This window comes from Chamaea fasciata, unplaced genomic scaffold (assembly GCF_029207755.1).
Source record: "Chamaea fasciata isolate MVZ Bird 193981 ecotype frontalis unplaced genomic scaffold, bChaFas1.0.hap1 SCAF_1, whole genome shotgun sequence".
Lineage (NCBI taxonomy): Eukaryota > Metazoa > Chordata > Aves > Passeriformes > Sylviidae > Chamaea > Chamaea fasciata.
This window is the reverse complement of record NW_027094086.1, coordinates 65,820,530-65,838,323: the sequence shown is the minus strand read 5'-3', so window position 1 is coordinate 65,838,323 and position 17,794 is coordinate 65,820,530. Positions and strand designations below refer to the sequence as shown.

General features: G+C 36.7%; 1 protein-coding gene across 1 annotated transcript in view; it reads right to left on the bottom strand.

Moving 5' to 3' along the window:
* Positions 1–17,794, bottom strand: part of PTPN3 (protein tyrosine phosphatase non-receptor type 3) — a 127,513-nt gene that overhangs the window by 81,233 nt on the left and 28,486 nt on the right. The window contains exons 2-7 of the mRNA XM_066185292.1: positions 16,840–16,994; positions 5,502–5,609; positions 5,301–5,343; positions 4,148–4,226; positions 2,761–2,805; positions 1,800–1,852 (exon numbers count right to left, since the gene is read on the bottom strand). Coding sequence (XP_066041389.1) covers positions 1,800–1,852; positions 2,761–2,805; positions 4,148–4,226; positions 5,301–5,343; positions 5,502–5,609; positions 16,840–16,977 — 466 coding nt within the window. The 5' untranslated portion in view covers positions 16,978–16,994. The remainder of the gene's footprint in view (positions 1–1,799; positions 1,853–2,760; positions 2,806–4,147; positions 4,227–5,300; positions 5,344–5,501; positions 5,610–16,839; positions 16,995–17,794) is intronic.

The window sequence follows — 17,794 nt, the reverse complement described above, 5'->3', positions numbered from 1 at the left end:
AACAATTTCAATTGACAGGAATCACAGCAAACATGACTCAGTAAGGAGACTAAAACTCTTGATTTCAAAAATGTCTTCCCTATGCAATCATCTTCAGGTAAAAGCAAAAAAAAAACCCACCTGAAGGGAATATATCTTTTTATTAAACATTTCATTCCTCACCAAGGCAGAGAATAAATATCAGTATTACACAACAAAACAGAAAGTATCACAGCAACAGAAAGGAAATCAGATAGGAAAATAAGGTTACTTTTGGGTTTGGGGTTTTTTGTGCTTTGGTTTTTTTAATTAAAAAAGAAAAATAAACAAAAAAAATCCCCATCACTTGGTAAAAGCAGCACTATGAGACTTTCTATCACTGTTAGAAAAAACAGGTAAACAGTTCAATGGGAAATTCAGACTCTACTATGAAAAACACCTACCAAAACACTCTAGCACCCTTTGACAATCTTCACTGTCATTCTCCTTTAGTACAGATAACTGCATTAATAGGTATAATAGGTATTAATAGGTATTAATAGCCTAAGCACTAAAAATGGAATAGTCATAAAACTGAAGGGGAAACAGGAACAACTTTGGGATTTGGGGTACACTAGATATGGCATGATTAATTTCACTTTGTGATAAAACCTTTGCATTCTTCATTCTTGAACTTTAGCACAATTGGATCACTAATAGTTCATTTAGCAATCCCAATGGTGCAAAGTGTTTCAAGTGCCCTTACTGGGCCTCAGAAACACCAGAGCAGGATTCATTACATTTGGCTCCAAAACTGGGACTGCCACATACTATGGAAAATTTCAATTGTTCTTACTGAAGCTTGAATCTGATTACAGTTTCATTTTATAAAAGGGTGCAACATATGACATGCTTAAAAAAAAAAAGCAAACATTTTATAGACTCTTAGGGTTTGAATACATATTAAGAGTTTATCACATTCTTCTTTGAAGACCACACTTTATTTTAGCTTGGTTCTTATTTCAAACAAAAATTACCTCAATTGTTTCTGTGGGCCTTGTTAGCCTTTCCATAAAAGAAATGAGATTCAGCCAAATAATTACACAACTATTCTTGCATACTTTCCCCTGACTATTTTAACAAGTATGCAAACTCCACTAAACCCTTAACCTGTTTTTTTTTTTTTTTCTTTATTTGTTTAATGAGAAAGATCTTCCTCCAGCTGTTTTTCACTATCTGTTGAGGATGCTTGTCAGACTCCAATTTGGTTTTCCTACAGAAGACGTTTTTCTAGTATCATCATTTGAATTTTTTTTTGCCAGTTGAGGGCAGATGAGAAGGATGCAAGTTCTTATATGTAGAGTCGCCTTAAATGTATTGCAGTGGGCCAGTTTTACATGACTAACAAACCAAATTCCATGAAACAAACATTGTGTAAGAACACTGTAGTTTCTTAATCATGAGTTTACCTTCCTCTTATCTGTTCTCTAGATGACCACTTATTTCCTTGGAATGCTTTCCCTTAGCTATTGTAACACATAGTAAGTTTCATGGTTTTGTTTCCCCTGACAAAGCAAACCTGACTTTTTTGTCAGCAGTCAGAAGCACACATAAATAGCAACATTATTCTTGTATCAACTCTTTTTTTTTGACAGGCCTAAAAAGTATTTTTCTTTTTAGACTGTCTCTGGAGGCTGCTTTAATAACCTGTACCTGCATACTGAATATTCTGCACAAATAGATAAGGAAAGAAATCTCTCTTGACTTTTCAGTGCCAAACAGCCAAGAAAGTAGTTGGTCAAATAGATTTATTAACAAAATAATGGTTGGTTATTACTTACATTGTACTGCATATGACGCCAGGACAACAGCAGAATTAATGGGGCATGACAACCTGGAAAGGAGAGGAAATAATTTTATTTAAACATAGGCTGTATGTATATCTTATTGAAAGTGTCTCACAATTAGTTCGGTATGCAAAGACTAATTCATCTTCAAAGAATATCCGATATTTTCTTACTGAGTTTGATTGTTAAAGCACAGTACAACTGGATATTAAACCTTTAGGTGAACAGAAGTAACTAATAGGAAAAGGACATGCTCAAATTCTTGCTGGGTGCTTATTCAGGAAACAAAAAGGAGAAGAGATTTTTATGGGGCTCTGGACATTAATTTAACAGCTGCACTCTGGTGTATTTAAAACTAGACACAAACACTAAAATTACCCAAATGCCAAGCACAAAGACAGCTCTGATTTTATGACCAAAACTGACTCTATAAAGAAAAAAGCCAACACCTATAGGCAACTGACATTTGGCAGCAAATACTCGAACCATGTTTGCCTTTTTACTTTTTTTTTAATGTACAAACACACAGAAATAAACCACTGGGTATATGCCCACCATATAGGTAATATAACCCTGAAATCAGGAGAAATTGATAGCATGAACTGCCCGTTGCTACTCCTGATTACTGCATTAGGTAGTGGATGCCCAGGTTTGGAATTCCATGACTGGCACACCAAGCCCGGCCTAAATATCACTGTGGCTGATGTCGTTCCTGTTGACACACAGCATCTCCTACAGCTCATTCACAACAGACTTCTAAACTGTTCTTGATAAGTCAGCTCTGAGAAAATTTGTAACATTTCCTAGCAATGTGATTTTCCTTTAAAGCACTGTTTCACAAAGCATTTTTATGGGATAATTGGGATAATTTTACAGCAACAATACCCTCAGGTGAAAAGCTTTTTGATTTTATTTTAAAAAGAATTATAGAGAAATTTAAGATTCTTTTAATTACCTTCCTTCTGCAATATCAGTCTTCAACTGCAGAAAGAATAAGTGCCTAGAAAAGATTTTTTTGGAAAAGAAACAAACGTGCATTTAATATTAAATTGTATTATTTAAATAGCTACATATATCAGTTGTATTTCATTAGATTTCCCAGCAAACTAAAGAAACAGATGAACAAACACTAGTGGCGTTTACAAATATGCAATCATACACCCACTTAGTCTCACAACATTTTTAAGGATCTTTGCCAGTCTCTACTGCAACTCCAGGGGTACAGTATTAATGCTGCAATTAACACAACAAAAAACCAAACCACTACTGAACTGGGCTCTTTTTCTCCTCAGAATACTCATTTTGAATGTAACTTTAAAAAAAAAATTTAAAAAAGGCAAAACACCCCAAATCTCAATCAAGGTTGACTGAGAGTCTTTCCCACAGCTACTCAGTGAAGAATGAGACATTTCTCTAGCAGCATATGCTGACAAAAAAACTCTTAAACAATTCTCCAAAAGCAGTTCAGTCTTCCTCTTATTAGTGTGTTTGACAATATTAGTTTATAGTGATACTGAAGAGTGGGCATGTGAATAACCTTAAAGAGAAGATCTTCGAATAATAGAACAAATACCAAAACAGGTCAAAAGCTAATTTTTCTACAAGAAATATAATTTCACATGTTGTACTATTTATATTCCCAAGTCACTGAAATAAATAAGCAATGAAAGTGCTAAGAAATGCCAGATTAAGGGCCAGATTAATGTGTACCTTCAAATTTGAAACTCCAAATTATAGGCACTGAACAAAACAAGTATTCAATTAAAATCTTGTGACAAATTAATTGAAAATTGCTTATAATTCATGCGCCCCACCACCCCAAAAACTCAAGAGACAGGTTAAAAAAGAAAAATTTAGAAGTCTACTGTAAACTGAAGCATTATACATCTTTGCATGTTACAAGTAATGGGCAAACTAGAAAATAAGAACTGTTACCTGTTCTTCACCCCCAAAAATAAACCCCACCCTCCCACACCCTCAGTATTAAATCTTCTACATGTGTTCAAAACTGACTCAGTGTTCATACAAAACTTCTAAGATAGACAGACCTAGGGCATGCAGACTCAAATAAAAAAAATTAAAGATGCAAGTAAAGGTACTTTTAACACCTACATCTTTGTACTAATTTACACTCCAGCTGTATCTTGGAGTTGTAAGCTGTGTATATCAGAAACTACTCATCATGAGTATGGCATCAAGCTCTCCATTCCAAATGCATTCAACACCAAGAGATATACAAAATTATCTATGTAATCTATGTAATAAAGCATAATTTGCCCAGGCTGCAGACATGGGCAAGACATATTCTTAGTTCATGGAAGCAAACATCAAACAGAAGTTACCTGGTTTGTTCTTGCTGAAGTGTGTTAGGATCAGGTATGAAAAACCTTACACGAAAATGAAGCATGCAGGGAAAACCTCCTGCAATATTTTAGAAGAGCAAATCAATCTTTGGTTTAAACTGGAAAGAGCCTATTATTTTCACTTCTATATTTACAGAAAAATTTCATGAACAACCACATAGAAATCTCATGTCTTTTTTTTTCATGAAACTAAAAGAAACTATGAGGATTATCTCCCCATGGCCCAACACCAACTTTGAGAAGAAAATACTCTCAAATGTAGTAATGCTTTCATTTAAAGTAGTTTGCATATGCTACTTTGCATATGCTACTTCGCATAAAAGGCATTATTGAGCTTCCTTTGCTCCCTAAGTATCAGAAGAGAGAAAAGAACTAAATATTTTTAAGGTGTCTCAGATGGCATAATGCTCAGTTCTATCTTACATATAAATACATTAAATTACAGAAGTCCAACATGCTACTTTTGTGTAATAAAGATGCATGATCTGTAGCACAAGATAGAAATGAGAGTGCTGAAAAACAAAGCTCGAGTGTCACAGCAGAAACTGGGACAGTGCCACTCAGGCTTCCTAAGCTGCTCTCTGGCCAGGCTTATGCTGGCCTGTCCTTCTTGGTAAGCATTCTGTTACCCAAAGCTGTATAAAACAAGACATACTAGAACAACAAATGCACCTGGAGGTGTGTGGTGTTGGTTTTTTGGTTAGCTGTTTTTTAATAAAAATGCATAAATTTGGGGGTTCTTATTGTATGTGAGACAAGAAATTGCCAGAACGTATACATGAAACTGGCAACGCCTCCCTCAATCAAAACCCCCCTTCCTTTGCTTCCCTCTCAGGAGGAATTCACTGGCACCACAATAAGACTGCAGCTTTCTTGGCCATCTAAGCATGTCTAACACTGCTCAGAAACCAGGTTCAGCTGCTATTATAGCATCAGGGTTAATGATTTACCAGGTCTTATTTCCACTCAAGTAGGAGTAAGAAGTACAAGGATCTGCTGAAAAGGTTAGCAGACACAAGAGTCACTCTTGAAGAAAAACTACCATCTGGAATACATGCATTTGTTCTAGTTATAAGAACATAGGGAAACAGAACTACAAAGTTACGATTAAGATAGTAAAAACAAGTCTTACCTTTTAACTGTTTTCTAATAGGTTTGCTTGGTTCAAGCCATCGCTGTGAAATGAAAAACTATTAGATGGATTAAAAATATTTACAAATAAATACTGTTTCTTTATGTGCATGTGTGTGCATGAATATGTGTGCATACATACATGTGTATATACCTATACACACATGTACATGCACACACATTTATTATTTACTATACTTACAGGTGAATCTACTGAAGTCTCATTTTGCTGTAAACCAAAATATTCTTTCTCTGTCACACCCAGCTGGTTATAGGTCATATCCAACAAAATCTGTCCAGTGTCTTGTTTCTGAAAGTAAGAAAAGTTTAGAAGTGAAACCCTGCAACACTTACACATTTTAAGATACAATTAATTGAAATTAATTTGGGTTGGTTTTTTTCTTAATGTAACTCATGAATAAAAAAAGCTGCTAATTCATCAGTTCAAAGCTTTTCAGCAATAAGAACTTTTTTCTGATAAAGGTTTGGGTTTCTTCCCAAAATACCTCAGGCACATGAAATTTCCCAACATGAACAGACACTAATTCCAGCCCTTGATGTGGGTGCAGCAAATTAATTGTAAGAAGGTCACTCCTCCCTTGCCCACAGTGGGAGCAATGACCTTCTCAGGAGTGGCAGCCTGCAGGGATGGCTTGCAGACACGAGGGGCTGCTCTGGCCCCTGCTGTCACCACAAAGCAGAACGCTGTGCTTCCACATCAGCTAATAAAAGGCAAAGTAAGTATGCACTAAGATGGGAAAAAAAACGGGGGAGGGATTCTGTGATCCTGCCATAAGATGCCATACTTCAGCCTGCACTCTCACCTGCCCCTCAGCGTCCACATGATCAGCTGCCATTCAGCCACCCCATTTTCTGCCTAGATGTCCCCTGTGACAGGAATCACAGAAGAACTGGTGCAACACAGTATGAAACAGGCAGCAGAGATCAGAAGTCTAAGGCTGGTCTAATTTCCCCCAAATAAAAAAAAAGAATCTCCATGCCATGGTATTGTAGAGAACAGATTAAGCAACTTCTGCCAAAGAACACTGTGAACCAATTATATTAAAAAAACCCACCAAACAAGGAAAGAAAAACACAAAACCTCCTCAAAAAGACTGCAATCCTAAATGTGCTAATAAGTAATAGATAGCTTGCTATATTGGGTTTCTGCGGATAGATTTTGGTACCAGGGAGGAACCAGAGCAGAAATTCCCCTACAGACCATGGTGAAGCAGCTCTGTCCCTGCAGCCCCTGGAGTGCCACAAGAGACACAGAGATCCACCTGCATCCTGGGGAGGATCGCATGCCAGAGCAGATGGATCCTTGAAAGGAGGTTGTGAATCAATGAGAAGCCAGTGGTGGAACAGGTGGCAGGGACCTGCAGACACATGGAGCAGTTTGCTGGTAGAACCTGTGACCCTGAAGGGCTGTACCTCGGGGAAGAGTGATTCATATTGCAGCAATTTGTGAAGAACTGTGGCCTGTAGGAAGCCCATTGCAGAAATTTGTGGAGAAATGTCTCGGGAGGGAGGACCCCCATGCTGATGCAGGGAAAGGACTTCTCTCCCTGAGCAGCAGGGGAAACAACCTGTGGCAAACTGACCAAAATCCCCATTCCCTGTCTCCCTGTGCCACTGCATGGGAGAAGGTAGAGCCTGAGAATGATGGATGAGTGGTGGGAAGGTGTTTTTAAGATTTATTTTACTTCCCATCCCACTCTGATTTTATTTGTACTAAATTCAGTGATTATCCCCAAGTTCAGTCTGTTTTGCCTGCAATGGTATTTGGTGAGTGCAGAGCTGTATGGCATCTTAGCTCCAGATTTTTATATACAGAATTGCTGGACAGAGCAAAAATCAGGCCAGTCTGCTTTTTTTAATTGAAAAAAAGAAAATCAAAGTAAACAAAGTTTCCTAATTAGTTTAAGATTTTTCCAAATGTCTCTCTTAAAAGCAGAAATAATATGCACACATAAAAACTCCAACTCAAAAAAAACCCCAAACCAAACAAACAAAAACTCAGACGAAAATTATTCGAACTGCAAAATATAAGCACTTTATTCTTTAACAAATTTCTTTAAAATTCAGCTCTAGTTTTATTAAATTCTGATTTCTTAAGAAAGTGTCTTGATTTTTTGAAAATATTCTCTTGAAACAAAGAACGTAATGTACAAGCCACATTACTGTGCCTGGGCCCAGTTGTGCTCAGTATAAGTATAAATATGTAAGCCAATATTTACAAGCCAATTCAATTCTTTGCTTAAGCCCAGTAAGTCCTGTTCAGAAGAGAGATTTTTTTTTTTTTTTAAATAGGGTACAACACTGTTGAGATTGAGTGCTTTAAATGGCAACATATTCCATAGTCCCCTTATCTCATAGGAGCATTCTTCCTATTTAAAAAGATCGGAAAAGAAAACCAAAATTTCAAGCAAAGGGCACCCACTTGGCCTATCTTATTTTGGAGGATGGAATATTATCCAACATTTTCTACTGCTAGAGCAGAACTACTAGCAGCTTATTTGTGACTTGAATGCTCAGTGTTACCATATCAGGCTGTTGGCCTCCCGTGAAAAGCTGTGCCCATTTTTCTGGAGTAAAGTCATATGTGGAGAAAACAATGTATGCAATACCCAACTGTTGAGAATAATTTTTCCTCTCCAGCAGTCTCCCATCTTATTTAACTTCCAGAGAAAACAGTTGAGATCTCACAAATGTTTTGTGCCCCCCTTCCACCCCACCTGCACATTCCCATTCCCCATCTTTCACAGAGACTTCTGGCAAAGTGAAACCACAGCACTGATCCAATCTCACTTTTTTTCTGAAACAGCACAGGTCTAAAATCCATCTTAGAAACTGAACTGTCAGTGACAGGTAAGGGCCAGGCAACCATGCATTTCTTGTCACACAAAGCCATGGCACCATGTAGCTGTCAGGCAGCTCAGTCCAGCTCCATCAGGGATATTGCCTCCACCATGCAGACCAAGATTTGTCCATCAGAAATTATCCATATGTGTACACAAAAGGGCCCTGTGGAAACAGCAGATGCCACCCTCTGAAACAATGGGCATTTCCTGACATCAGTAAGCTCATCTTTAGCACCGACCATATTCATTTCCCCAGGGCTGGATTTTAATAAGCAGAAAGATAAGACACTTTGAAGTGTCATCACAACACCTGCACAACTCAGAAGCCTAATTGCACACCTATAGCACACACTTGTGACAGCACCTAAATTTATATTATGACCAAAAGCAGTTATTACAGGGGATGGGACAGATGAAAGAAGGTGTTCAAGAATATCAGGTTTCACTACAAATGGGGCAAGACAAGACCACAAAGATGGATTCTTCTGCTAATATTTAGTTTGGATTTCAACACTTCTTATTCCATTTGGTCTCCTTTCTTCACAAAAGCATTATCTCCTAAATTCCTTTCTCGATTTCCATGCTTCCAGTCTTTAATCCCAATTCAGATGCCGTCACCTTCTCTCTCCTCATCCCCTCACAATTGCATTCCTGCCTCTCCCCCAGCATATATGAATTCCTAAGCCTTCTCATTGTTTCCCTGTAAAGACAAGCAAACTCCTCGCTATGACATTCTTGCTCAGCAGCCACAGCTCTCTCTTTGCAATGTGCCCATGGGTCTCCCAACCCTAAACTCAACTGTTCAGCCAGCACTAGTCTCACCCACCTAACACCTCTATTTACTTCTCTTCTGCCTCTCCACATTTCCTAGAAAAAAATAATTTCCAGCATTACTTTTATGTGGTTCCAGTTCTTGCCCTCTGGTACTAAAAGCACAGGTTTTGTTTTTTTCCCAGTGCCTAGATCAAGCACCCAGTCAAGGAATCTAAGCTAAGTAAAAAATGTTATTTTAAATTGTTCAAGTCTTCTTGTTAAAATTCCCAGCTATAAGGGAGTTTGTTGTTTTTCAAGGAAATGTTTGTTTCTTTAACTTTGGCATTGCTTTAAGAAACATTTGAATTATTTTTCAGTCTATATACCTAAAAATGACCCCACAGCTCACGCTGCACAATATTCAATTTACTTAGTAAATTAACAGTTTTGAGACCTAGGTGTAAAGTGAGGCAGGCTAAGCACATCACATCACCACTTTTGAATGTTGACATCCATTCCAATACAATTCATAGCCACAGGATATTCAAATATTACAATGTGTCAAGTGCTTTACAACACATTCTATTTTAGCTCCCCTGTGCCATAGGAGGAAGGCAAAACAACCTGAACACTTCTCAGCTATACTGGGTATTAGAATCAAGTTCTCCTTAACCCTTCAATCATTAGAGCAAATATTTAAGACACTCCTAATTGAGCTCTTGGTTTTCTACAATGAAATTTAAAAATAGATGGATTTTCCTCACTAGCCTGCAGTGCTATAATGACACAAGCTCTTAAGATAACCTTAAGAATTTCAAAAGTTTTACAGAAGAGAAAGATTTTCAAGAAGTTTACATGTTTCCACCTGTAAAGGACTTTCCATTTATTTCACCTTCATGACATCTACCAACCCTTATTCTGAACTGGTAAAAGCTTTGCATCAACCACCTCACAACCACACATATTCACCTCCATTTAAATCTGTCTTCAAATCAATTACAACTTAGGTTGGATAGGCCAAAAATTAATACTTAAAGCAGTCATAATTAACACCTATTACATTCTACCTGTGCCAAAACAAGTTCCTACAACATTTAGGCAATTTGAATTAGTCAAATTCAATTTCTAGTAAATTAAACAATTGTGAAGAGAAAAAAGCCCTTCATTATTTTTTAATGTCAAATATTGCCTAGAACCTGGAGTGGTCAAGACTCACTGAGCTAAGAACTACATAAACTTCAGGTGAAATTGTTAGAACCTTGGACTAAAGAGGTAAATATGCATGTAAAGTTCCTCAGGTTGTTAACTTCTAGAAGGTAAGTGGTACAAAGTGACAATTTCAGAGGACTGGGCAATGTAAAGCGTATCTCCCTGTCCTCTGCAGAAGCTTTGCCCCCACTTTCTGGTAACGATAACCTCCCAGATAAGCACCACTTAAGCTTTTGCAAATCCAGTCTCACTTCAGACACAATACCCACTGCCCCTCATGTGCTGCTGCAGGTCACCCTTTTCTAATTTAGCCTGTAACACTCATTCACAACCAGCCAGCCTGTGTCCTTTGGTCTTAAAAGGTGCATGAGCCTGAACACAGTGCTACCACTTTCTTTCAATTTCCGCAGTAATTTTACACACAGCTAATTTGTTCTTCTGCTGTCTCTGTCCTTTCTCTTCCTGGAATTTATTTACCCACCTGACTGTCTTATTCAAGCATGGAAGACTTTGTTAATCTAGAATAAACAGAATAGGCTCTTTCCTAAGGTCCAGTCTTCTGCAGAGATCCTAGTTTTACTTTCTATGCCTGCCTGTGGAACTTCCTTCTTTTGTCTCCAAGTGGCCAGGATCCACATGTGACATTCCCTGGAGGGTTGCCTCTATGCCAAGACTAACATTTTTAATACTTCCTTGACACTGGCTGAAGATTCTTGCCTGGTGCATGAAAGCACTCACCTTTTTCTGAACAGTAATACATGAGCAGCTCAGTCTGCAAACTGCCACTGTTCTCTATTGTTAGCAACTGAAAACTGAGCTTAAAAAAACATTACCTCATCTTATAAAAGCTATTGGTTTACACTACTGATTTCCCTCACTGCAATTACTCCTTGTTCAAGATAACCTGCTACCTCATATTCCTATATCTTTTTGTTGTTAATAAAGGCCTCAAACTTAATATTTTTGAATTTCTGGAAAAGTTTCAAGAGGGATATATTAATGAAATCCGACAGTCATGAACCCGTTTTAATGTCCTTGCACTATCTAATATCTCCTTTTCACCAAGATCTACAGTCACCTCCTCAGCAGACTCCTGGCCCATCCCTTAACGTTTCTAGATTCCATACACTTAGCGCAGTATTTTCCTATATAAAGGTCACCCAAAATATTTAACCAAGGACAGAGTTTTAACCCACTGCATTTCCTCTGCCTCACAAAATGATTTAAAACAAACATATATGTGAAGTTAGTAATTTCTCCTCTAACTTTGGAAAAATCTCCCCTCCACTAATTCTTTCCTTCTGCACTTGTTATGAAGTCATGCCCCACAAAGAGCTAGCACTAACAAGCCTGCTGCACGGCAGATCACTTTCTCACTGTCCTCAAAGGCATTATCGAATTTCAGATTCTCTTACTGCTTTCAAGTCAAGTATACTGACCAGTCTCAATACAAAACTAAATATTTGTTGCCAGTCTGAAACTTCATACAGCAGTTCTTCCAACATGCAGGGACACGGAGTAGCATTAAACTGTCTTGTATTATCAAACAATACTGAGTAGGAAAACTTGGTGACAGACATACAAAAATCCTGCATCATTGCATTTTTCTATGCATGGTTTAAAACTATAAAACTCACACCCACAATCAAAAAGAATCTCTAAGACTTATATCTCCATTCATTATTTTAAATATATCAGTAGTAATTGTGGGTGATCTTTTTAACAATCATATTCCTTCTGAAATACTGGAAGAAGAAACTTAATTGAGGTGGAGGAAAGGAAGAACATTTCTTACAATTTGAGCTTCAATTCCTGCAACTTTCTGAATTATTACAGCCTCATTATTTTATTTCTAGAAGAAAAAACTATTACTAAAAGCCAACTAGTCTAAAAGCAAAAAACACAGGTAACGAGAGAAAAACATTAACTCAGATAGACAATGCAATTCAGAAGTGATCTGATGCTGCCAGTTTTATCCTTTCTCAAAAGTCAGTTTACTGGAGAGATGCTTCTCAAATTGTCATTTCTGGTGAATTAGTAGAAGTAGAGCAAAACCAGAAAATTCCTGCATGTTTATATCAAAAGTTACAGACAAATTTGCATTACTGAACAATGTAATATACATAGTATAATAAATACCTATTAAACACACTCAAACATGGTATATGAGTAGATTCTGTATATAACAGAATGACAGCTAACATTTTCTCCAGGTGAAAAGCCTATGCATTATAGTCTTAGAACACAACAGAGGTGACATTAGGGACAGAGGTGAGTTAACCTTGTTATAAAACTGAAACATCCAGAATTTACTGGGAGGCTTCAAAAAAGCCTGGGTATAATTAAAGTCAAGCTCAACATTTATCATTAAATGCAGTCAAGTCTTTGTCTCAAAAGTGGTTTCGAAAGAACATTTCCAACTCTCAGCCTCCATGCACCTTCTATTCTTTGCCTGGAGTTCGGACATGTTCCATCTAAGTACTGAAACACATAACAGTGGAACAAGAAAGGCCATTTCAGCTTTGCATAGTTAACATACTCTTTGGACTGTAAGCAATGTAGTGGAATGTGTCTGCCTGTACTCTCATGTGAACTTTCTTGATAATGATGACCTAAAATCAGCACATGCCACAGGTTATACCGATGAACTCTTTGTGATACCATAAATCCAAATTTCAGATTCACTGAAATTGTAGTATAACAGTTTTAAATAAAAACATTGAATAAAATAGCCAATCACTTCACTACTCTGCCAAAGCAACAAGTCCAGGAGAAAAATGGCACTGCTCTCTTGCAATTAAGACTTTATTTACAGCTGGTCAGGATACCAATATTCTTTGGGATAAGTGATTAATAAGAACAGTTTTTCAGAAAGGGAATTATGCAACTGTCTTCAGGTTTCTCAATAGATACAAAGTTCCTCTGGTTATACCCATATGCAAAATCTACCTTCCTTTTTCCTTTGTCCAGTTTCACAATACTTGGTTTTTATTCACCTTCCTACTGACAGAACCACTGGGAAAACAAAGTAACATCTGAAGTATCATTCATCAGAATGGTAAAGAAGAAAGAAACCTCTAAGTATAACTAGAAAAGTGCCATGACATTTGGTAACAAAATTGGATGAAAATCAGCTCTGTGGGCTCTATAAAGATCTTGTTCCTAGAGAATGAAAAGCAAGTTTTATCTCTATTCTCCCTGTTCTCTGAAATATACAGTATTTTTAGATAGCATGAATGTTCTACCATAATTTTAAAGATGTTAGTACTAGTTCAGAATTCCAAAATATATAAGTTGTTCTCAGTGTTGCAAGTTTAGAATATTTAATCAATTATCTTTCTATTAAATTTAAATCCAGTCCATATTTTGTAGTCATGAGCATAGGTACATTGTCAATAAGATAACAGAAATTACAACATAGGAATATCCATTTGTCTAAACTTATAGTAAATTTATCTTAAGTTTCTTCTTACCCATGAGGTTTTTTCCCTTTAATGTCATTTTATATATAATCTCCTTACTACTTTGAAAGAAAGAAATCCTTTCGCAGTAAGAATTCTGTGTTCAGAGAGCTGCTACATGACAAAGCAACGCTCAGTTTTTTTTATTCTACTGTCATTAGAATGGGAGAACCCTCCAACCCCATTTATGATACTAAGTGGACAAAGGCCAAACTTCAAGTATTCTGCTTTTCCACTTTTACTTTTTACTATTTGTTGATGAAAAATATTATCATGTCAATGAACATAAAGCATATTTATGTAAATGTGAATATTAGCCGGATCTTATTTCCAAGCGTAACATCTATCCAAACTTTGACCCTTCACAGATCAGAACCAGATACAACTAGACCACAAACTACCCTGAAGAATTCCCAACCTTAACTTCCACCGATAATATTGAAGTTCTTTTAAAGAGAAAACACTGAACTCTATGCTTTAGAAGAGGTGATCCTGTTCGGGTCCAGTTCTCCAAAGTCTGACAGAGGAGAAAAATTCAACATATTTCACCAATAATTGTAAAAACAGAGAAAGTAAAAAACCTAGAAAACTTATTTACAGTATCCACAAGACACAGTAGGTCTTTTTATCCATGTATCTTGTATCTATGTATAGTCGCTTCAGAAAGAACCTTCATTTGAATAATGTACTACTACATCATTTAATACTTTTCTGCTGATTTATCTTCAGGATAATTATACCATGTGATATGCATATTTATCTTCTTTAAAATATGGAACTGTCAATTAGCATGTCATCCAGAAATGAATTAAATGTGGAGAAAAACATCTTGATACGAGAAACAGTTTCTCTAAAGCAACACAGAAAGACTTCACTAGCGGGGCAAAACTCGTCCTTCAGTATACGCTCCGCTGATTCCCAGACTGACCACAGATCCAAGTTATTCTTTGCTCACAGACAGAAAACTGAATTATGCTGGCAATTAAAATAAACACACAAACACAGAGTTAGGCAAAAACTTCACAAAGCTGAATTTTTCTGCTAATGTAAGCAGAAATTAGATACAAATTTTCTGCAGCTGGCTTCAAACCCTTTTGAAAAACGAACCTTATGACACTACCAGAGTGTGGCAAAGCCTATTCTTAGGCTGATATCAAGGTTAGATAATCAGGAAGGGCCATTCTCACAGAAAAGTGCAGCCTCCCTCATTACCAGTATGACAGCTCAGTACTCAAGGAATATAAATCTTCTTCGAAACCTCTTCCTTTTCTTAGTCCAAACACAGCAGGGAAGCCATACTCCCCGCTTGTCTTAAGTAGAGCAATAATGAGTCCTACATCACCCCTATGCAGTTCAGCATCACAGCTGCAGTAAAGGAGGCCCTTACAATTCCTGGATGAAGGAGGTAACCAGCAGTGGTACTCTAGGGATACACTGAAGGTAGGGAGAGAAATCAGTTGGGTTCAGAATTTAAAAAAAAAAAAAATCATAGAATGGTTTTGGTTGGAAGGAACCTTAAAGATTATCTAGTTCCAACTCTCCTACCATGGCCAAGGACACCTTCCAGTACTCCAAGTTGCTCAAAGCCCCAGCCAGCCTGGCCTTGAGCACTTTCAAGGATGGGACAACTGCAGCTTCTCTGGGCAACCCATTCCAGTGCTTCACCACCCTCACAGCAAAGAACTTCTTCCTAATATCTCATCTAAATCTACCCTCTCTCAGTAGGAAGTTGTATCACTACATGCCCTTGTACAAAGTCCTTCTCTAGCTTTTTTTAGGTAGTAGAAGGTACCTAAAGGTCTTTTAGGTTTAAAGGTCTTTAAAAAGACCTTCAAGGTACCCATAGGCTTTAAGGTCTACAGTACCTTCTCAATGGTTCCCATTTTGCACTCACTGCCTAAAGGAGGAAATGGGAAGCAAATTTCACTTGTACAGGGCTGGACTTCAGGCCAAGCACTACATATAATGCTGTTTAAACATCTGTTTACAGAGAACAAATATACTACTATACATTTTGAATTCCTCATTTTGCACAGGTCCTTGTGCAGGGCAGGTGGCAATTATGCCAGGTCACTGACAGACAAAGCAATTCCTACGGCATTCTGGAGACAAAAAATGGAAATTGTATACTAATGTGTTGCTCCTTCTCTTACATACTCTCCTTCTACTCCCCTCCCCAATATTACACACACATATATGCACATAGCATGCAAAATATTTACTAAAATTAAACTAATTCTGTATGTACTATGGTGAAAATAAACCTTTTGACCTATCAGATAATTTATATTTCAATTAATATCCAATAGACAAAGTTCAAAAACAAAATCAGTCTGCATCAACTGTAATAAGACTTGAGAAAATACAACTTTTGACTGCAGTTTTGAATGTTCTATTAGTACTGTGTAATCTAAGACATCTAAACAATAGAGCTTCCTCAGCAAAATGCTTCTCCTCAAACAAGGTAAATTGGATAAAATAAGTATCATATAAAGAAAAACACACAAATCTTACACACAATTCTACTTAAATTTATCCACAGTTTTTCTGCATGGTTAGATAATTCTATTCAAAGTTGATTGAGAAGTGAAGCTATTTCCCTTGTTTTCATTTTAAAATGAACTGATACTTTAAATCATTACTAAAGGTTATAAACATTGCAGAATAAAATACACTAAAAATACAGACTATAAATTTCCATTAATCCCCTTTCCCTCCCTACACCCAAATAAAGAAACTGTATTGAAGCACAAAAGACTGAACAGAACAGTCCTACTGATTTCCACAACTTCTTCATTATTTCCATCATCTTCGCATTTCCGAAAATATGTACTGACATCACTACAGGAATTTATAAGGCCTCCTCCTTTCAGGGGGAGTCCTTTTTACCAGTCCTTTGAAGGAGGAGCACATCCCAATTTGGGAGTTCACTTTAAATATGAATTACATATTCATAGTTGATAATTATCACCAAATCTGTTTCTTCATTGTTCCCATATCATAAAGAAGACCTTTCTCCAGATACAATCTGTATGCCATGACTTTATAACATTGAAGTTGGTTGGCCTGAAAGTAAATTAAGACAACACTTTTTAAACCCACATCATGAGCAGTAATTCTGCAATTTGTTATGGCAAAGCTACATCTTCAACATCTTTAAGAGATACTATACCTCATATACCTCAAATATTTCATTTGCAGCTTTCAAACAAATTTCTATATCTTTAAAAAGAAAGTAGTTTTCCAAACTCACGTTGACTTTGAAGCTTTGTACTGAGCCATCCAAAAAGTGGACGTTACAGATGATTTCTGACCGGGTTTTCTCTTTTGGTAGCTCTGATGCTCGTATGTTATTTATCCTCCCACCTAAGGCTCGTAAACGGGAGTTCATAACTATTGCAGAATAACCTATAAAACAAAAATTATGTTTAGTGACAATTCTTATAATTCTCTATGTTTGTTTTTCAGATAACATCACAACTCACAACGTCATGAAGACCTCATTACATCCCATGTTAACAAATGTTTCTTGTGGAAAAGAATAAGTTGTAAAATTAGCCCGTTGTAAACCAGAACAAAAATGCATAAATATAAAGGGGTTTCCATGACTGTAAATGTGAACATTATCAAGAGAATCACAGGTAATCCCTGCAATGTATACCTAGGTTATGCATGACCCACTGCCTTAGTTTCAAATCAGTAAAAAACCCCAAGCACCTACTATAAAGTAGGAAGGCAATGTCAAGACAAGTTTTTATCATCTGTAACTAGGAAACCCCTTACCCCCTTTTCCATTTCCTACATATTTCTGCACTTACAAGACAAGTTTCACTACAATAATTATGTTTACTGTCAACTGACAAAACAGCCTTGAGTTAATGCAAATCCAGTTCTATCAAGTAATACTTTTTTTCAGGAATATAAACGCAAACACCATATGTAAGGCAAGCAGAACTAAGCTTAAAACATGTCAATATTTTACAGTCTAGCTCTAGCATACATAAATTCATGAAGCCAGAAATTCATATCAAAGAAGAATATGCCACCCAAAAAAAAAAAAAAAAAAAAAAAAAAAAAAAAAAAAAAAAAGTTATTTTGTTGCTTAGGCTTTTTTCTTTTTTAAAAAAACTCTTCATGAAAACCAAAACTCTGAAAACCACTACTTACAAATTAAAACAAACAAAAGAACATCCCATCAAACAGAAAAA